Source organism: Candida tropicalis (assembly GCF_000006335.3).
Source record: "Candida tropicalis MYA-3404 genomic scaffold supercont3.6, whole genome shotgun sequence".
Taxonomy (NCBI): domain Eukaryota; kingdom Fungi; phylum Ascomycota; class Pichiomycetes; order Serinales; family Debaryomycetaceae; genus Candida; species Candida tropicalis.
The window spans coordinates 526,573-547,728 of record NW_003020058.1 but is presented as its reverse complement, the minus strand read 5'-3'; the positions used below and the strand labels follow the sequence as shown (position 1 = coordinate 547,728).

The window sequence follows — 21,156 nt, the reverse complement described above, 5'->3', positions numbered from 1 at the left end:
TGGCAATTTTCTGTGGAAGGAGATTTTTCTAATTTTCCTGTTCGACACCAGAAAATAAAAACATGTCGCAATGTGAAAATGTCGTGCAGATGCTACCAATAACGATTTACTTATATTACACTATTACCTTTTGGACAAACTAATCTAGTACCTACGAACAGTTGGAGGAACTGGTTTACAATCCCCATCATCTAATGTGGTCTTGATTACGTCTCTGTAATCCAACTTAACCGGGTCGTTCACATCTTTTTGGTAGGATAAAGTATGCTTCCACCAGTTAACGTCATCTCTATCTGGGTAATCCTCTCTTGAATGTGAACCCCTTGATTCTTTTCTAGCAGCTGCAGATACTGCAGTTTGTGTGGCACATGTTAATAAATTCTGTAATTCCATGGTCTCAACCAAATCGGAGTTCCAAATCATTGAACGATCAGTCGTCTTGATATCTTCAAATGATTTATTTACCTTTGTCATATGATCAACACATTTGTTCAAAGTTTCTTCGGTTCTAAATACAGCACATCCACTTTGCATGGTTTTTTGCATATCTAATCTAATTTCAGCCGTTGGTTTAGTGCCAGCGGCAGTTCTCAAATGATGCAAGTTTTCAATTGATTGCTTACCAAGATCAGCAGGAGAAGGATGTAAAGGTGCATTCGGAGTCAATGTGTCTCTGATGGTATGAGAAACAGCTCTTCCAAATACAACTAAATCTAATAACGAATTAGCCCCCAATCTATTGGCCCCATGGACAGAAGCACATGCGGCTTCACCACAAGCCAATAACCCTGGAACAACCTCATCTTTACCATCTGGACCCATTTTTAATACTTCACCTTTCCAGTTTGTTGGAATACCACCCATATTATAATGCACAGTAGGTAGAATTGGAATTGGCTCTTTCGTAACATCAACACCTGCAAAAATGTGTGCAGTCTCAGAAATACCTGGTAAACGTTCTTTCAACACTGCAGCGGGTAAATGGTTTAATTGCAAATACATGTGATCTTTTTCAGGACCAACACCCCTACCTTCGTTGATTTCCATAGTAATAGCTCTTGAAACAACATCCCTGCATGCTAAATCTTTAGCAGATGGGGCATATCTTTCCATAAATCTTTCACCTTCTGAGTTGACTAAAAACCCACCTTCACCTCTAGCACCCTCGGTAATAAGACAACCTGATCCATAGATACCTGATGGGTGAAATTGAATGAATTCTAAATCTTGTAATGGCAAACCGGCTCTTGCAGCCATTGCATACCCATCACCAGTACATGTGTGGGCCGATGTACAGGAAAAATATGCCCTTCCATAACCTCCAGTAGCAATAACTGTCTTGTGAGCTCTGAATCGGTGCAAAGTACCATCTTCTTGGTTATAAGCAATGACACCAACACATTCTCCATCTTGCATAAGTAAATCCATAGCAAAGAATTCAATGAAAAAATGGCAATTATGTCTCAATGCCTGTCCATATAAAGAATGCAACAATGCATGACCTGTTCTATCAGCAACGGCACAAGTTCTATAAGCTTGACCACCTTTACCGAATTCTTTGGTCTGACCCCCAAATGCTCTTTGATATATTCTTCCTTCTTCATTTCTTGAAAATGGAACACCATAATGTTCTAACTCATAAATAGAATCAGGCGCCTCTTTTGTCATATAATGTATGGCATCTTGATCACCTAACCAGTCAGATCCCTTGACTGTATCATAAAAATGCCAGTGCCAGTCATCTCGATGCATGTTTCCTAATGCGGCATTGATACCTCCTTGTGCAGCAACAGTATGGGATCTTGTGGGAAATAATTTACTTATACATGCTGTTTTATATCCAGATTCAGCTAACCCAAATGCTGCTCGTAATCCTGCTCCTCCTGCTCCTACCACGATACAATCATATTCATGGTCAATGACAACATACTTTTGTTGCAAATATTTAGAAGTGTTTAGCTCAGAACCTTTGATGGAACCAATTGTTTGACAACAAGTAGTAGATGTAGTAAACAAACGTCGAGGTAAAGACGTAATTCTTCTTGCGTTTCTCGAAATTAACATTTATATGTGGAGATCTTGTTTGCCTGTTGAACCATTGGTTGAAATCATGAAAACAAAGTACGCGCGTGTCGTGCCAGAAAATGTTTTCTGTTGTTTTGGAACTTATACACGACATTGCGAAATTCCCTGTTCTGTTTGATTTTATTTCGGTTATACTATATTTGAATAAGTTTATAAAGGATTGAATTTCCCCCAATCATGGGAAATTTCAGTTTATGTAGAATTAGGCAAATTAGAATATAAATTAGTGTTTTATTGTGAATTGAGGTTTTATCCTCTATCCTTATATATTCACTTGTTCTAAGTGAATGCCTCCAGACTATTACTCATCACAAGTGTAATCTTGTGAATGCTGCTTAACATTGTCATTTGTGATATGTTATCTATGGGCATTTATGGTGAATTAATCTAATCATAGGTTTGGTTTCTGCTCAAACAGTAGTTTCAAGAATTGTATGTTTTAAGCACTATTCAAGACAATTGATTGGTAGTGTATTTTGTTCACTTTCAAGAGGAAAATGTTTCTCAGTGACAAAAATAATGGTGGTCCCTAGCAGGAATCTACTTGATTTGATGCTCAATTGCTGGTCAATATGAGTTTTTGAGAGACCTTAACTGATAGATGGTAAGATCACCAAAAGTTGGAGGAATTCGAATTAGCTACTCGGAGAACTTTGACGAATTTTACTAAAGTCTGTTTTAAATTTTGGTAAAGCACTTCCCACGTGGAGAGGTGTTAATTCCTACTAGGCATATTCGGAGACTGATCACCCCGATAATGACTAATTTTTTACAAATAATCCAGGTGAATTGGAAGTATTCACTATCTGGAAATAATTGGCTGCAAAAAAAATGATTGCGCAAGCCTAAGAAAAAATCCCATTGTAATCACTGATTCTGTTAATATCCTATGATTTGCCAGATGCTGAAAAATCCCGCAACTTACATTGTGAGGAGTCACTCCTATTGGTGATAAGGTGATTCTGTTATCTAGCCAATGAAGGTTAGGAAATGGAAAAGATAGGATAAACCGGAAAGATTAAGTGGATTATCTATGCGGGATTTATTTTACAAATGAATTACTACTTGATTAATAATTGATAAGGAAGATTATTAATGATTTAGTAAAGTTGGATGTGTTTATTACATCCTTACAAAGTTTATCTTCTGTTTTCTTCCATAGATAATTGGGAGAAATAGGGGATAATAGTTTAGTGATTGGAATTGACGAAGTCGAGGTATAAATTGAGGAAGAAATCCGTGTTGAAGAAAACTTATTTTTGAGAATTCAATAAGCTAATATTAATCAATATTAACCATAACAAACAACCAAGAAACTTAGAGTGGGAGATTTGGTATTGGCGAAATCGCCCCTAACCAAGGATGATAAAGTTCCAATTGATAAGATAAGTCCGCGTTGGAGTGGTCCATATCGGATAGTTAGTATTGATGAACAATGGTATAAACTTCAATCCTTAGAAGGTATTCCTATAGCTACAACCTTTACCAGAGGAATGCTAAAGAAATTTTTTCAGAGGAAACAACAGAAGGGTATAAAAGGACAAGTAAATTCTTCTAAAATTCAAAGCATCAAATAAGAAGTTGGAAAATACATTCATCAAAATTGTGAATAAAAAGTTCTAAATATCAAACTACCATCCAAAAGCAACAACATGTCCAAGTCAGATAAAATTGTCAAAAGAAAGGTCTCTACTGGACCAGCGTTGAACAATATTGTGGTTAGGATTGCTAATGTTAACAATCTCAAAATTGTAAATGTGAAACCGGAAGGTCCAAAGAAACTGATCCGTAAGGAAACAGTTGCTGATGTCGGTCAGGATGATGAGGAAAGGTATGCGGTCGAAGAAGATGATGACGAACACCACAGTGATAGTGAACAAGAAGGTGGACGTTATGATGACAATGGTGAACAAACCGAGGGCCAAGACCACCAGTACCACGATGGGTACCAAGCTGGTCAATACCAGCAAAGACCAGAGAACAGAAGAATGTCACGTCAATAGGAAGATTTGGGGATATTTGTTTTTTTTTCAAGGGGGAGCTTGTCGTGCCAGAAAATGTTTTCTGTTGTTTTGGAACTTATACACGACATTGCGAAATTCCCTGTTCTGTTTGATTTTATTTCGGTTATACTATATTTGAATAAGTTTATAAAGGATTGAATTTCCCCCAATCATGGGAAATTTCAGTTTATGTAGAATTAGGCAAATTAGAATATAAATTAGTGTTTTATTGTGAATTGAGGTTTTATCCTCTATCCTTATATATTCACTTGTTCTAAGTGAATGCCTCCAGACTATTACTCATCACAAGTGTAATCTTGTGAATGCTGCTTAACATTGTCATTTGTGATATGTTATCTATGGGCATTTACGGTGAATTAATCTAATCATAGGTTTGGTTTCTGCTCAAACAGTAGTTTCAAGAATTGTATGTTTTAAGCGCTATTCAAGACGAATGATTGGTAGTGCACTTTGTTCACTTTCAAGAGGAAAATGTTTTTCAGTGACAGCGCGGAAATTGAGAAAATTGGGAAAGAAAAAAGAAAGATTTAGAAACCAAGTAGTCAAACATTGAAAATAGTAAGGTTCCTTATGAAACTAAAGAGCATACCACTAAATTCTATCTAAGCGCAACAATCCTAATGCGTTGTTATATCTTAAATAATATAAATACTCTTGATTGTTTCTATAAATGTAGAACATAAAAAAACAAAAAAAAAAAGATCAAAGATCGAATAAATTGATACTATATACAAAGAATAAATCATCTACCTATTTATGCAGCTTCTGGTTCTACTGTTTCAGTAGTCTTTTCTCTAAAAGCCTCAATAGCTTTCTTTCTCATAACATCTAGCAAGACACTTTGATGCTTTGGGTTATGAACAGGTAACTTTTGGTGTTCAACCAAATCGTGTCTCCAGTACTTTTCATCACCTTTATGCCATTCATTTGCCCAAAATATTGTGGTTCCTTCTAATTCAAATTCATCTATCACATGAGTCAAGTCAGCAACTGCTTCTTGGGTATAAGTGGGTCTGTATTGACCACTGTGCCAGATATGACCATCTTCACTTTTCTTTCTCATGCTGTTGGCTTCCTTTCGTTGATAGGTATCTCTAACACGTCTTAAATCAACCAACCCTTTGTATGCTGCAGTGGCATAATCATAGTTATCAAAATTTACAACACACATAATTTTCCATAAATCTTGTCTTCTTGATGGTTTTCTGTTTTGCCAATTTGGGTTAACAAATTGTTGGTTGATTTGATCATTATGATAAGCTGGAACCGGAGAATACAAAACTTGACCACTGAAAAGATTTCTAAATACAAAAACTTGTGGACCCAAATCATTCTTGACTAAATCTTCAGCACTTTTTTTACCTTCAGCTATTCTTGCACCATGTTGCACACGAGCTTTTAATTGCTCAATGAGGAATTTCCTCATTCTCTTTTCAGCTCTAGTACGAAATGTCATCTTGTTTATCCGGTTTGTCTGTCCTGTTTGATCTTGAAAGAATGACTATATCAATTATTAACTTCCAATGATTTTTCGGTTTTTTTTTTTTTTGCTTTTTCTTTTTCCTCTTTCTTCGCTCCATTCATTTTTTCTGTAGAGACAAAAAGTGAAAAATTTTTGGTCGTGTGCTTAAGGTTAAAATGAAAAAGAGATTTATGTGTGTGAGAAGCATGATGAAATTGACAGAAAAATATAATAGACTAAAGCCAACGATAACCACACCTGACACCTTTAATTTCTACAATCTTCTACCTCAACTCCCATCATGTCTCTACTAAGTACTACACCGTTTTTTGTAGTAGTACTGATTGTATTTATTTGGTCTTTCTTGTTTATCTTTAAGAAGAACCTTTTACAGAAATATTCAATTCATTTGCATATTCCTCAAAGTCAGATCAATGATTACTTAGACAAGAATTTAAAATCATTAAAGCTAATACGTGTTCAAATTGACGACGCCGAATCTGAAGATGAGTATTTAACTATGAAATCCAAGCCACTTATTCAAAAGAAGGAGGATACTCGAAACAACATCATAGGTTTGATTTTTAGCACAACCATGGCATTAAGTGTTGGATTGATATCATTGATCCTACTTGAATTGGGTGACCTGTTGGATGCCGATTATCGATTAGGGTTATTTAAGTTCACCATTAACACTTTGATGTTATTGCTAGTGATGGTGTTACCAATATCGATAATTAGTTTATTGATTGCGCAGGACGACTTGCCTCGAACTGTAAAATCAGTGGGGCTCATAATCGGATCGTATATTGGGTGGTTGGTTATTCTTCATAAATGTGGGGATTTAACTCAGTCTTTCAATACTGGCTCACGAAGTTTTATTGAAAAGATTATTAATCAAGTATCCATAGTAGGTATTACGATCTTGGCTATTTTATCAGGGGTTGGATCTACATCTACCCCATACAAAATATTTGAAAAGTACAAGTTGATTAATTCTGATGATCGCGAGGTCGGTGAATTGGACATAAATACAGCTATACAGTATTTCAATAACACTTCTACTTTGTTGGCTAAGCGTGAGCAGGAGCTTGAAAAGTTACAGATGGCTTCTGGTGGTACCATCTACAATTTGCCCGATAATGAATATTCCGAAGGAACATTGAAACCACCAAAGAGGTTGTCATTGTTAAATAGAGTCCAATCATTTGCACATATTCCAACAAAGAATACAGAGGAGAACGAATTAACAAATGAAATTGACTCTTTGAAGTCATTGAGAAATTCATTGTACAGTGATTTAATCAAGGCAATTTCAAGATATCACAATCAAAACTCTCAACAAAATATTGGTTTAGAAAGAGTTTTAGAGTGGGCCAATTGGGGTTTGGCTGTTTATTGTGTTTATCGTATTGTGAATGTGTTTCTTATAAAGCTTCCAATATTATTTTTTTATGGGGAACAGGACTACACTGTCCAATCTGAAGTTATTGATTCCGCTGAAGAACCGTCAATTAGTAAAGATGCATTGGCTATTACATTATCCAAAGTAATTTTGACAATTTTCTACAACTTACCAGTTTCTGAATCTCAGTTGGTCAACCAGTTGAGTTTTATCTTATCGGCAAGTTTATTCATATGTTCCTTCTCCAACGTTTTGACAACATTCAAATCATTCAGTAAGTTTTTCCCTGGACATCTGGGTTCAGCAACAGCAAAGACGTGGTTGAAGTATCTCGTAGTTGCAGAATTAGTTGGTGTATATGTCATTGCAACAGCTTTATTAATCAGAACCAATTTACCAGCAAACTTATCAAATCAAATTTCACAAATATTATCACTTTCAGGACATACTGTTCAAGCAGCAAACTCCTCTATTAAAGAAGTTGTGTTTATTGATAATTGGTTTGATAAGATATTTGCAATCACCTGTGTGGTCAGTGGGTTTGTGATTGTTGCTAAGAGACTTCTTGATGAAGATAGGTTAAACACTGGTGTTTCTTCATATGACGAAGAACTGTTTATTGAAGATGATGGCAGTACTTTCAAATTAGCATAGAATATAGGTATGTAGATTGTTTCAAAAAAAAAAAAGAAAAGTTATAGAAGATGTCATTATGAATTTAATTGCTGCAAACTCCGATATACATTGATGGTATTCTTTGGGAGCAAAAAAAATTACAATTGTACATACAATGAACGAAACAGCAACGGAACCTTGTCAGCTCACCTAATTGTTAGCGGCTCACTTTTCCTCATTGGAAAAAAAAAAAAAAAAAAATTCGTGTGGAAATTCAAACTGAAAAAAAAAAAAAAAAAAAAAAAAAAAAAGAACAGAAAAATCTTTTGACTCATTGAACACCAAACAACTTTTCGTTTTCGAATATCGTATCCACCATAATACAGTCCATTAGATATTTTCATAGAAGCATTCCTAGAGTAATGTCTACTGCAAGAACAAATATCCCGTTTTCCAGGGAATCCTTGGAACAAACTTTGAAAAGAAGATTTTTTTATGCCCCATCATTTGAAATTTATGGTGGTGTTGCTGGTTTATTCGATTTTGGACCACCAGGTTGTGCTTTCCAAAATAATGTCATTGATGCCTGGAGAAAACACTTTATTTTAGAAGAAGACATGTTGGAAGTTGAAGCTACCATGTTGACCCCACATGATGTTTTGAAAACTTCCGGTCATGTTGATAGATTCACCGATTGGATGTGTAAAGATTTGAAGTCAGGTGAAATTTTCCGTGCTGACCATTTGGTTGAAGAAGTCTTGGAAGCAAGATTGAAAGGTGATAAATTAGCCAGAGGTGAAAAAATCAGTGAAGAAGAAGATGAAGACAAGAAAAAGAGAAAAAAGAAGGTTAAGGAAATCAAGAATGTTAAATTGGATGATGAAGTTGTTAAGGAATATGAAAACGTCTTGGCACAAATTGATGGTTTCTCTGGTCCACAATTGGGTGAATTAATTGTCAAATACAATATCACCAACCCAACAACTGGTGGTAAATTGGAACCACCAATCGAATTCAACTTGATGTTTGATACTGCTATTGGTCCATCTGGTAACTTGAAAGGTTATTTGAGACCAGAAACTGCTCAAGGTCAATTCTTGAACTTTAACAAATTATTGGAATTCAACAATGACAAGATGCCATTTGCTTCTGCCTCAATTGGTAAATCTTTCAGAAATGAAATTGCTCCAAGAGCTGGTTTATTGAGAGTTCGTGAATTCTTGATGGCTGAAATTGAGCATTACGTTGACCCTGAAGAAAAAAGTCATCCAAAATTCAATGATGTCAAAGATATTAAATTGAAATTCTTGCCAAAGAATGTTCAAGAATCTGGTTCTACTGAATTGATTGAAGAATCTATTGGTAAAGCTGTTTCTTCTGGAATGGTTGACAACGAAACTTTGGGTTACTTTATTGCTAGAATCTACCAATTTTTGATTAAAATTGGTGTTGATCCATCCAGATTGAGATTCAGACAACATATGTCCAATGAAATGGCCCATTATGCCTCCGATTGTTGGGATGCTGAATTGCAAACTTCATACGGTTGGATCGAATGTGTCGGTTGTGCTGATAGATCCGCTTATGATTTATCTGTTCATTCCGCTAGAACTGGTGAAAAATTAGTTGCTAGACAAGCATTGGCTGAACCACGTACTGTTGAAAATTTCGAAATCGAAATTGCCAAGAAGAAGTTTGGTCCAAAATTCAGAAAAGATGCCGGTACTGTTGAAAAATGGTTAACTTCTAGAACACAATGTGAATTAGAAGATTTGGGTAAAGAATTGGAAGCTAACGGTAAAATTGTTGTTCAAGTTAAAGGTGTTGAAGGTGATATTGAATTGGATACTGATTTGATCAAGATTGAAAAAGTCAAAAGAACTGAACACGTTAGAGAATTTGTTCCTAATGTTATTGAACCATCTTTTGGTATTGGTCGTATCTTGTACTCCATTTTCGAACATCAATTCTGGTGTAGACCAGATGATGCCGACAGAGGTGTTTTATCTCTTCCACCGATTGTTGCTCCAACTAAAGTCTTGTTGGTTCCATTGTCTAACAACCCTGAATTGCAACCAGTTGTTAAGAAAGTTTCTCAAGCTTTAAGAAAAGAAAAGATTCCATTCAAGATTGATGACTCTGGTGCTTCTATTGGTAAGAGATATGCAAGAAATGATGAATTGGGTACTCCATTTGGTATTACTATTGATTTTGACTCTGTTAAAGATGATTCTGTAACCTTGAGAGAAAGAGACTCCACAAAACAAGTCAGAGGTTCAATTGAAGAAATCGTTGAAGCCATTAAGGACATCACCTATAACGATGGTACCTGGGCAGAAGGTACTGCTAAACTTAAGCCATTTGAAGGTCAATCCGCTTAGATTACTCTAGACTGTGTATTTTAAATTTTGTTTTGTTTAAGTAGATAATATAAACCTGTATAGCAAAGGGCATTTGTAAATCATTTCGATTAATACTTTCATAATTTCTTAGCCAAATATTTCTTGTAAGAATGCTTCGGAATTTGGTTCACGACCCAACAATTCAACCAAGTTATCTTTGATTTCTTTTGAACCACCTGGTTTCAAAATAATATCTCTGTATCTGATACCATTAGTGACATTCATTGGATCATCTTTAAAAAGAGAATAGTAAATATCGGCAGCATAAACCAAAGAATATAAATACCCATAGTATCCACTTTCGTACCCACCTGCAATATGTCCAAATGATGCATAACCCTTGGTGGTCTCACCATCACTAGGAAGCAAAGTGACTTCCAGTCTCAATCTGTTCCAAGTTTCAAACAAGTTCAATGCATCAAGTTCGTCTTTAGTAGCAACTGTGTGTAATTCCATATCAAAGATACCAAAAAACAATTGACGTAAGTTGAACAAGCCAGTGTTCACATGTTTGGTGCTTATTAATTGATCAATTAATTCGTCACTAATAGGTTCACCAGTTTTGTAATGAGACGACAATTCTTTGAGTTCATTTTTCGACCAAGTCCAATATTCCAACATTTGTGATGGAGTTTCAACAAAATCACGTTCAACATGAGTTCCGTGGAATCTTGAGTATTTGGTTTTTGACAAAATATTATGAATACCATGACCCAACTCGTGGAAAAATGTAGTAACTTCATTGTGTTTTAACAAAGAAGGCTTATCTTTGCTTGGCTTGGTGAAATTACAAACCAATACAGTAATTGGAGTGTGTCTAGTTTTACCATCGGATTCCAAGTAACCTGGACCCAATCCAAAATTGGCAGCATGTCCATATTTACCTTCTCTAGGATGTAAGTCAAAAAATATCCATCCCATAAACTCCAATTTGTCTTTACCATCTTTGATATTCTGGTAAATAGCAAACTGTTGAACGTCTGGGTGCCAAACTGCACCAGCCTCTAAATTATCAACTTTAACAAACTTGATATCAAATATCTTTTCATAGAATCCAAGCATTTTCGATACAGTAGATTCCAATGGAAAGTATTCAGCAATCTTGGTATGATCAACTTTGTATTTCTTTTCTAACAATCTTTCATTGTAATAGTTGTAGTCCCAACTGTAGAATTCTTCTTCTGGCTCTAATCCTCGAGCTTGTAAATCTTGGGCTTTGAAGTCCTTCAAAGCTTTTAATTCTTCTTGCGCAACGGGGGTTAATTTGCTTCTCAAATCAGATAAAAAGCTCAAGACGGTTTCTTTGGTTTTTGCTAATCTCTCTTCCAAAACATAGTCGGAATAGGTATCATACCCTAAAAGTTTGGCAATCTCGTATCTAATCTTGATGATTTCCTCTAAAATAGGACCATTCTCAGAGCATCTATTTCCATAGCCAATATTAGCAACTTTTCTGGTGTTAGAGACATTGGCATGCTTGAAAATAGGGAAGATATCAGGATACTTGAAAGTTACTTTCAATTTACCGTCAACTTCTTCATATTGGTTGATTGTATCCTCTGGAATTCCATCCAATTCTTCTTTGTCGAACAATAAATATCCTTTGTCCTCATTCAAAGTTTTGGAAAATTGAACTCTCAAATTGTTCAATTCAACTTGTAATTTCTTGACTTTTTCTCTTGTTTCGGATGGCAAAGCTAAACCATTTCTTTTGAAAGAAGTGATTGTCTTTTCCAAGTATCTCTTGGACTCAGGGTCCAATTCGGCATCATCTTTAACAGTATCCAATAATTTCTGGAACACTTTGTATACATCTTCTCTAGACCATTGTTCAATGGAATTGTTATCGATGATTTCTTCACCTTTTGTTGAAGCGTCACGCAACTCCTTATTAGTTGAAACGTGTTGATAAAAGGTGATTTGGCCTTCTGGGAAACTATTGTCATTGTAATGCTTTGAAAACGGTTTTAATACATTTTCGATTGTTGGATTTTCAATGCTGGCAATTTGGTCAAACAATTTGGTTTCATTGGTAGCTATTTCATTTGCGAGGTCTAATACTTGTTCTGGGGTGTGTTCCCAAAGCGGGTATTTTTGATCCTTTACAATGGTTGGGAAATCAATTGACATGTTTCGGTAGTATATTTGATAGACAAAATATGATACAAGAACAATTGCTAAATAAGACAAGTTCATAACATATACAAAAAAAAAATGGAAGGCGAATTAGTGATACCCCAACTCTTTTATAAGTTGTTATTTTTTTATTGTTTTTTATTTTTTGTTCAACCTTATGTTTCAAACAATGCCAAGCCGAGCGGAGCAAAAATCAAAACTGGCGGTGGGTGGCAAAGGACGGTACCAGGTTGGCATCGAGTAAACTTATTTCCTCCCTTTCTTTTTTTGGTGCGTGTTCAAAAGTTTATTCGTACGAGAAAACACCACTTACACATACGGCCCCAATTAATCTAAAATGCTGAGATTAAACACAGATCTTAAAAATGTCATAGTAAATTCGTGATCATAACCAGAAGCCAATTGGGGGGGCTGAGTCAAAATTAGTAAAAACTTGGATGGTGTTCTCAATTCAATTTTAGTGGTTGGATATTCTACTCCTCGTCGATAGATGGCACACTGGTTAACTTGATAATAGCCACTCTTGTGACCGAATTATTATCTATTGACCTTCATAAATCATAAGTATGGTGATTAATAACATCATGATCAGGATTTCTACATTTCTAATTATCGATTATGTTTGGTTGGTTTTTTTTACTTGATAATTGTTGCAAATTTAAATTGAAATTTTTAAAAATTGTTCCAGTAAACAATTCCAAAATTTAAGAAGAAGGCACTTTCAATGATTTGCACACTGTCAACTTTCTAAAATCTCAAAAACTTAAACTACAAGATATTGCTACTTCTCTAATAAAGATATCATAAACAATTGACCAGTTTTCAGGTGTCTTACGGGTATAATCATCGTTAGTATCCCATAAGTTGAAAATTGAACAAGAACACGACAACTTACTCAGAGACGTGCACGCACAAAAAGTAAACAAAATGATCGTGCAGTGCACAATTTGTAGTGTGTATTTTTCAATCATTCAGTTTAACGTCAGTCAGAAAAAACTAACGCGAAAACAAAATTGTCCAATAAATTCCTGCATATATCAAGTAAAGATTCGCGGCCTTTCTTCTTAACTATGGGAATTATGTTTTAATTAGTTGAACGTTAAATTTTAACGTCAGTCAAAAAGTATAACAACGCGAAATCAAAAAGATGCCTAACAAATTCCTGCATATATAACCTACACTTTCTTTCTTTAGGAAACCACTTTTCTACCAACATTCAAATCTGATGGTTTTAGGTTAATCACCAAGGTATAAACTACATCAAGACTTATGCCCCACATTTAATAGAGTGCCCAAACCGTGGATTTTAGAATTTCATTTCCTATAAACTAAATACTTTTGAATACCATATCTAACTAATATTCCTCATCTGATACATCTTCCATTTCTTCATCTTGTGCTTGGGAATAATTAGATTGAGTAGTTTCGTGTAATCTTCTTAACTTATTCATTACTGGGATTACAAAGGGTCGAATTTCATTAATTTCTAATAATGATAAACCGTTTAATTGAATATTGGATTCGTTCAATTCTTTGAACCCCTTCTTTGTTTTAACCAATCTGACCTCACGTAAATCTTGGATTACTGATCGCAATTGATCAACTGGGTCCAGTAAATCATCTGATGCCTTGTCTAATAAAATCTTTGAAACTTCTAACCAATTCCATGGTAAATCACTAAACTGAAGTGGTTTACGGACTTCATCATCATACTTTTCTTTTAGAAACGCCACATTAAGCCATTTTGGTGGAACGATACTACATTTATCTTGAGATTTTAGAATTAATGCAACCCATAAAGGAACCTGCTCTCTTCTCATAGCCCGTAGGTTTGGAATCCTTGTTCCGATAAGATCTATTTTTTTAATCGAATACCTTGGAAGAACTGTAATGAGTTCGTTCTCAGCAAAGAATGTGATTTCTGAAGGAGGGAAATTCCCTTGTAAGCTAGACGGAAGAACCATGTCGTTGATATCTCTTGATGCAATCACGTTGACCAAACAGTCTTGATTATTTTTTTCTATTTTTTTTTTTTTTTTTTTTTTTTCTCCCAGTCGTTCAATACGCGTCGTTGGTTTTATTGCCAGTAACATGAATACTACAAGAACATGCTTAGAACGTTGAATTTCAAAACAAAAGTTATAATTATACATTTAATTTATCTGTCTATTGACAATTATCCATAGATTATGATAATTGTTCGAGTAACGCTGTAGTTCCTGGATTGTTTTCATTTGTATGCTCACTAACCTTAGTAGCTGCGGTATTATGTTCAGCTTTGCTACATATTTCTTTCAAATTACCTAGCCTTTTTTGAAAAGCACTTTTTTGTTGGCATCGGAACAATTCATCAAAGAGCTCTTCTGTCGGTTGTCTGACATGCATGTAATTACACCTTCCACCACGATCGCATCCTCCATTATCATAGGCTCGACAATGAGCTTCTTCAAAATCAGACACTGGAGATAATTCACTGTATACTGGTCTTTCATTAAACCATTCAGAATTCAACTGCCTATTGACGAACCCTGCATCTTCTTCACTGAAAAACTGCACATACACATTACCATTAAGATGATCGTTCTGGTTTTCACACACGGAAAGTTTATAAATTGGCCTCATCTGTGAGATGTGAACAAAAACATCTGCATAGAATTGATCAAAATATTCTTGTATTTCTTCTTCAGTGGGATCAACTTCAGATTCTTCTACCTCTTTTTGTTGCTGCAGTTTTTCTTCCTTATCTTCTTGTGGTTCCTCTTCATTCGCCATTTCTACTTCAGTTTTCCCGCTTTCACTGGCTGGGATTAGTTGCTCAGATCCATTGTCGGTATTATTACTCTTCTTTACTTTTGGATTTTGATAAAGATTTGCAAGCATAATGGTATTGGAAGAATTTGGCCTTATATGTTTCTTGGAACAGTTTTCACCATGACGACAAGCTCCTATCCTAGTATAAAACAAACATACAACTAAGTTTTCTCTTCCATTGACATTATTTCGTAGCTGGTTTCCGTCTCTGGGTTGTGATGGACGTGGAGGTAAGTCACTTGGTGTGGCGTATGACATGGATAATAGTTGATGGGTATTTGTATGGTTTTGCCTTTCCTTTTTTTTTTCTCATTTTTTTTCTTCTTTGTACGATGACCACTTTAATTTTCCTGTGGTTTTAGGAATGGAGTAGATTTATCACCAGAACTTGGGAAATGAGTCTTTTGAAACCCATTAAGCAATGAACTACATATATAATAACACCAATGATGCATACGACTAACAAATATCTTAAAAAGGGTCTCGTATATTTTTATATTGCATAGTTTTATTTAGCAGTATAAGAGATATAGTTCAGACCAGTACTATTCAAAATCTTTCATTATTTTTAGATTTCAGATTCAACCGTCATTTTGTCATTTCTCTTAAATTGCAGTAATTTCTAGCCGAATTAGTTAAAGATATTATTATCATGAAACTTCAAGGTCTGATGATTGATTATTTCGTATTTGATGAGTGCTCAGTGTATTGGCCATGCAAGTATATGTACGTATTAGTTAAGAAACAGTAATAATTTCTTACCATCCCACCCATTCAAGAATTTCCAAGACAAAAGTCCATCCATTGTGTTGAAGATAATATTTATATGTAATAAATAATACTACCAGCTTGAAATTGACCTCCAACCGTTAGCAGCACATTGCTTTATTTTATTGTGTTTTACAATATATCGCTTGCTATATAAACCGAACTAAGACTTTATTTGCATAATCCAGAAATACAATTTGAGAGGAATTGCTTTCAAAAATACTACTGTATTAAATAGGATATTCTAGACGACTTTTCATGGCTGGAGGATATTGATATTGTAGTTTTCATTCTCCATTTTCATAACGATCAGTACTACCCCAAGATTGATAATTTTTTGTTTTTGTTCATTTATCGTTCCTCACACAAAGATCTTCGATGTTTGGAGTATTTTACATCTTTAATAGGTAATTATTCACTATTACAAGAAAATAAGAATCGAAGCTACCTTCAGTTCCCAAAATTTGTAAATCTATTATCACTCTATTTGGTTTATGTTTTTTTTTTGTTGTTGTGTATTGCAGTTTTGTCATTTGGTCCAAGCCATGAACTCTACTATATAACACATAACCGTATTCCCCATAAGCAGTCACATTCTATACTAATTCATACTTCATAAATCTATTGATTTTAGTCAATTTTTATCTCAAGAGTTTCTGTGATATTATTTCTTCTTGTAACTAGAAGAAGAATATAGATCAAATTAAAATTAAAAAATAATATTCACCAATAAAGAGTTCATCTAGAGCATCAATGTTTAACCCGTTAGTCATGATAGCTAATACATCTTTACTAGTGGAGTGATTATTTTTTTTTTAAAAAGTAGAATTGTGATTATTATCCAGAAAGTTCATAATATACCCAGTGATTTTACGTTCACTACGGGGAGTAGCTCCCCACTCGACAGAAGGATACTAGTGGACATGATATATAAAACACCGATAATTTGACCAAACTAAACTATTTTTAACATTTTGACATAATCTTTCAATTTTGTTTAGAAATCTCATATTTTTTTACGGCAACTGCTATACTATCTCTGGTAATGAAGACAAGATCAATATTGTCTTACCTTTTGCTAGCATCAGTTACTATAGCTGCTGGTGCATTTAAAATCAAAACAATTTACAAAAACACAGATTTATACTTAAAAGTCAATTTTGAAACTGACCAAGTATTTTTAGGAAAACAAAAGGGAGATGACTTTCAATTATCCGAAGAGTCATATTTGGTGCTTTCCGATGATCATTCCAGCGTAATTGCTCATCAAGAGAACGATATAATCCAAGCAAATGCATTAACTACTGAATATTCGTTTCCTCTTTGGAAAATCACCAGCGACAACTATCTTATTTATGAGGTACCATTGTATGCATGTTTGCATTCCTCCTCATATTTAGTTACAGTCAACCCTACACTTTTTGCTAACCACGAAGTTGATTGTTTCAGTGTTACAAACTTAATGCCAGTGAAGGAAAAACGCGTACCTCAAAATTTTTTGGTGGAGAATAACGCTGCGACAAAACTTCATCAACTTAAATCAAATCACGAAATCCTTGTTGAGTCAAATAAAGACAAAACAGGTTCATTTATCCACAATATTAAGCTAGATAATGGTGCAGTTTTTATTAATAATTATGAGAAAAAATTGCATAAAGAATTGTTGAAAAGAGATGATCCACCAGTGGACCCAAGCAAACCAATGATTATACAGGGCCAAATTGCAGAGACCACTGGTTTCTTCTTTATTACCGGTGAGTTTGTCATGATAAGAGAAGGAGATGCTTTAGATGCCGCTAAATTCACTATAGATTCAGGATATCTAAAAGTTGGCAGCAATTATATTGACGAGTACGACGGAAAATTAGTGGCTAATGATGATCCGCTTGGCCCAGCACAATGGACAACAATCGACAATCAAATATATTTCGGGGCTGAACCTGAATTGGTTCATTTCTATGGCTGCGAGGGTAAGGTTTCTGTTGACAGCTCCGGCGGATGCGAAGAGATCACGCTGATTGTGATCAAGAACTTTGAGTTTGTACCTGTGGAAAACACTGTGGACGGAAGTTTGCCAATGGCTATCAGTGGTACATTAGATGAAGCAAGTGTGATTCTTTCTACCGACAACGATGAAGTGATTGTATTTGGAGGTGATCTTGTTGATGCTACGAAATTCACACTCTCTGGCAGGTACTTGAAGGCTGGGGACAGGTATGTTGCAATTGACGGTGGTGCTTTGGTTGTTGTTGAAACCAGTGGCGAAGCGACTTCGGGCTGGATTCTTTCTGGAGACCACTTGTTCTTCGGGGAAGACCCTGAATTGGTTCATTTCTATGGCTGCGAGGGTAAGGTTTCTGTTGACAGCTCCGGCGGATGCGAAGAGATCACACTGATTGTGATCAAGAATTTCAATTTCGAGGCACAGATCAACACAGTGGACCCCACCAATGCCATGCTCATTCAAGGTCAATTCGATTCGCAGGAAGTTACTATTTCTACATCTGGTGACGAAGTCACAGTGTTTACGGGGGACGATGTTGATGCTGCCAAGTTCACTATTGTCAACCGTTACTTGAAGGCTGGGGACAGGTATGTTGCAATTGACGGTGGTGCTTTGGTTGTTGTTGAAACCAGTGGCGAAGCGACTTCGGGCTGGATTCTTTCTGGAGACCACTTGTTCTTCGGGGAAGACCCTGAATTGGTTCATTTCTATGGCTGCGAGGGTAAGGTTTCTGTTGACAGCTCCGGCGGATGCGAAGAGATCACGCTGATTGTGATCAAGAATTTCAATTTCGAGGCACAGATCAACACAGTGGACCCCACCAATGCCATGCTCATTCAAGGTCAATTCGATTCGCAGGAAGTTACTATTTCTACATCTGGTGACGAAGTCACAGTGTTTACGGGGGACGATGTTGATGCTGCCAAGTTCACTATTGTCAACCGTTACTTGAAGGCTGGGGACAGGTATGTTGCAATTAACGGTGGTTCTTTGGTTGTTGTTGGAGACGAGGGTGATGCTCAAAGAGGATGGATTCTTTCTGGAGACCACTTGTTCTTCGGGGAAGACCCTGATTTGGTGCATTTCTTTGGCTGCGAGAGTATGCTTTCTGTAGACAGCTCCGGCGGATGCGAAGAGATCACGCTGATTGTGATCAAGAACTTTGAGTTTGTACCTGTGGAAAACACTGTGGACGGAAGTTTGCCAATGGCTATCAGTGGTACATTAGATGAAGCAAGTGTGATTCTTTCTACCGACAACGATGAAGTGATTGTATTTGGAGGTGATCTTGTTGATGCTACGAAATTCACACTCTCTGGCAGGTACTTGAAGGCTGGGGACAGGTATGTTGCAATTGACGGTGGTGCTTTGGTTGTTGTTGAAACCAGTGGCGAAGCGACTTCGGGCTGGATTCTTTCTGGAGACCACTTGTTCTTCGGGGAAGACCCTGAATTGGTTCATTTCTATGGCTGCGAGGGTAAGGTTTCTGTTGACAGCTCCGGCGGATGCGAAGAGATCACGCTGATTGTGATCAAGAACTTTGAGTTTGTACCTGTGGAAAACACTGTGGACGGAAGTTTGCCAATGGCTATCAGTGGTACATTAGATGAAGCAAGTGTGATTCTTTCTACCGACAACGATGAAGTGATTGTATTTGGAGGTGATCTTGTTGATGCTACGAAATTCACACTCTCTGGCAGGTACTTGAAGGCTGGGGACAGGTATGTTGCAATTGACGGTGGTGCTTTGGTTGTTGTTGAAACCAGTGGCGAAGCGACTTCGGGCTGGATTCTTTCTGGAGACCACTTGTTCTTCGGGGAAGACCCTGAATTGGTTCATTTCTATGGCTGCGAGGGTAAGGTTTCTGTTGACAGCTCCGGCGGATGCGAAGAGATCACACTGATTGTGATCAAGAATTTCAATTTCGAGGCACAGATCAACACAGTGGACCCCACCAATGCCATGCTCATTCAAGGTCAATTCGATTCGCAGGAAGTTACTATTTCTACATCTGGTGACGAAGTCACAGTGTTTACGGGGGACGATGTTGATGCTGCCAAGTTCACTATTGTCAACCGTTACTTGAAGGCTGGGGACAGGTATGTTGCAATTGACGGTGGTGCTTTGGTTGTTGTTGAAACCAGTGGCGAAGCGACTTCGGGCTGGATTCTTTCTGGAGACCACTTGTTCTTCGGGGAAGACCCTGAATTGGTTCATTTCTATGGCTGCGAGGGTAAGGTTTCTGTTGACAGCTCCGGCGGATGCGAAGAGATCACACTGATTGTGATCAAGAATTTCAATTTCGAGGCACAGATCAACACAGTGGACCCCACCAATGCCATGCTCATTCAAGGTCAATTCGATTCGCAGGAAGTTACTATTTCTACATCTGGTGACGAAGTCACAGTGTTTACGGGGGACGATGTTGATGCTGCCAAGTTCACTATTGTCAACCGTTACTTGAAGGCTGGGGACAGGTATGTTGCAATTGACGGTGGTGCTTTGGTTGTTGTTGAAACCAGTGGCGAAGCGACTTCGGGCTGGATTCTTTCTGGAGACCACTTGTTCTTCGGGGAAGACCCTGAATTGGTTCATTTCTATGGCTGCGAGGGTAAGGTTTCTGTTGACAGCTCCGGCGGATGCGAAGAGATCACGCTGATTGTGATCAAGAACTTTGAGTTTGTACCTGTGGAAAACACTGTGGACGGAAGTTTGCCAATGGCTATCAGTGGTACATTAGATGAAGCAAGTGTGATTCTTTCTACCGACAACGATGAAGTGATTGTATTTGGAGGTGATCTTGTTGATGCTACGAAATTCACACTCTCTGGCAGGTACTTGAAGGCTGGGGACAGGTATGTTGCAATTGACGGTGGTGCTTTGGTTGTTGTTGAAACCAGTGGCGAAGCGACTTCGGGCTGGATTCTTTCTGGAGACCACTTGTTCTTCGGGGAAGACCCTGAATTGGTTCATTTCTATGGCTGCGAGGGTAAGGTTTCTGTTGACAGCTCCGGCGGATGCGAAGAGATCACACTGATTGTGATCAAGAATTTCAATTTCGAGGCACAGATCAACACAGTGGACCCCACCAATGCCATGCTCATTCAAGGTCAATTCGATTCGCAGGAAGTTACTATTTCTACATCTGGTGACGAAGTCACAGTGTTTACGGGGGACGATGTTGATGCTGCCAAGTTCACTATTGTCAACCGTTACTTGAAGGCTGGGGACAGGTATGTTGCAATTAACGGTGGTTCTTTGGTTGTTGTTGGAGACGAGGGTGATGCTCAAAGAGGATGGATTCTTTCTGGAGACCACTTGTTCTTCGGGGAAGACCCTGAATTGGTTCATTTCTATGGCTGCGAGGGTAAGGTTTCTGGTGACAGCTCCGGCCGATGCGAAGAGATCACACTGATTGTGATCAAGAATTTCAATTTCGAGGC

The 21,156-nt window shown here is 36.9% G+C and overlaps 8 protein-coding genes across 8 annotated transcripts; 3 read left to right on the top strand and 5 right to left on the bottom strand. All coding sequences in view use genetic code 12, as the record gives it.

Annotated features, from left to right (window-relative positions):
* Positions 1-144: 144 nt before the first annotated feature.
* On the bottom strand, positions 145-2,064 carry SDH1 (succinate dehydrogenase flavoprotein subunit; the record flags this gene model as incomplete). The annotated part of the gene is made up of 1 exon (XM_002550171.1): positions 145-2,064. The coding sequence occupies one exon, from the start codon at positions 2,062-2,064 to the stop codon at positions 145-147; it is 1,920 nt and encodes a 639-aa protein (XP_002550217.1).
* Positions 2,065-4,863: 2,799 nt separating this feature from the next.
* On the bottom strand, positions 4,864-5,565 carry CTRG_04514 (mitochondrial 54S ribosomal protein mL67; the record flags this gene model as incomplete). Its single annotated transcript, XM_002550170.1, has 1 exon — positions 4,864-5,565. One exon carries the CDS (start codon positions 5,563-5,565, stop codon positions 4,864-4,866), a length of 702 nt encoding a protein of 233 aa, XP_002550216.1.
* A 307-nt stretch (positions 5,566-5,872) lies between these two features.
* Positions 5,873-7,630, top strand: CTRG_04513 (uncharacterized protein; the record flags this gene model as incomplete). The annotated part of the gene is made up of 1 exon (XM_002550169.1): positions 5,873-7,630. The coding sequence occupies one exon, from the start codon at positions 5,873-5,875 to the stop codon at positions 7,628-7,630; it is 1,758 nt and encodes a 585-aa protein (XP_002550215.1).
* A 383-nt stretch (positions 7,631-8,013) lies between these two features.
* Positions 8,014-9,972, top strand: GRS1 (glycine--tRNA ligase; the record flags this gene model as incomplete). The annotated part of the gene is made up of 1 exon (XM_002550168.1): positions 8,014-9,972. One exon carries the CDS (start codon positions 8,014-8,016, stop codon positions 9,970-9,972), a length of 1,959 nt encoding a protein of 652 aa, XP_002550214.1.
* Positions 9,973-10,080: 108 nt separating this feature from the next.
* PRD1 (metalloendopeptidase) lies at positions 10,081-12,189 on the bottom strand (the record flags this gene model as incomplete). The annotated part of the gene is made up of 1 exon (XM_002550167.1): positions 10,081-12,189. One exon carries the CDS (start codon positions 12,187-12,189, stop codon positions 10,081-10,083), a length of 2,109 nt encoding a protein of 702 aa, XP_002550213.1.
* A 1,295-nt stretch (positions 12,190-13,484) lies between these two features.
* On the bottom strand, positions 13,485-14,282 carry PSF2 (DNA replication protein; the record flags this gene model as incomplete). Its single annotated transcript, XM_002550166.1, has 1 exon — positions 13,485-14,282. The coding sequence occupies one exon, from the start codon at positions 14,280-14,282 to the stop codon at positions 13,485-13,487; it is 798 nt and encodes a 265-aa protein (XP_002550212.1).
* Positions 14,283-14,316: 34 nt separating this feature from the next.
* On the bottom strand, positions 14,317-15,198 carry CTRG_04509 (uncharacterized protein; the record flags this gene model as incomplete). The annotated part of the gene is made up of 1 exon (XM_002550165.1): positions 14,317-15,198. The coding sequence occupies one exon, from the start codon at positions 15,196-15,198 to the stop codon at positions 14,317-14,319; it is 882 nt and encodes a 293-aa protein (XP_002550211.1).
* Positions 15,199-16,753: 1,555 nt separating this feature from the next.
* On the top strand, positions 16,754-21,154 carry CTRG_04508 (uncharacterized protein; the record flags this gene model as incomplete). The annotated part of the gene is made up of 1 exon (XM_002550164.1): positions 16,754-21,154. A coding segment is annotated over one exon (4,401 nt), but the record flags the coding sequence as incomplete, so codon positions are not given.
* Between the last annotated feature and the right edge of the window lie 2 nt (positions 21,155-21,156).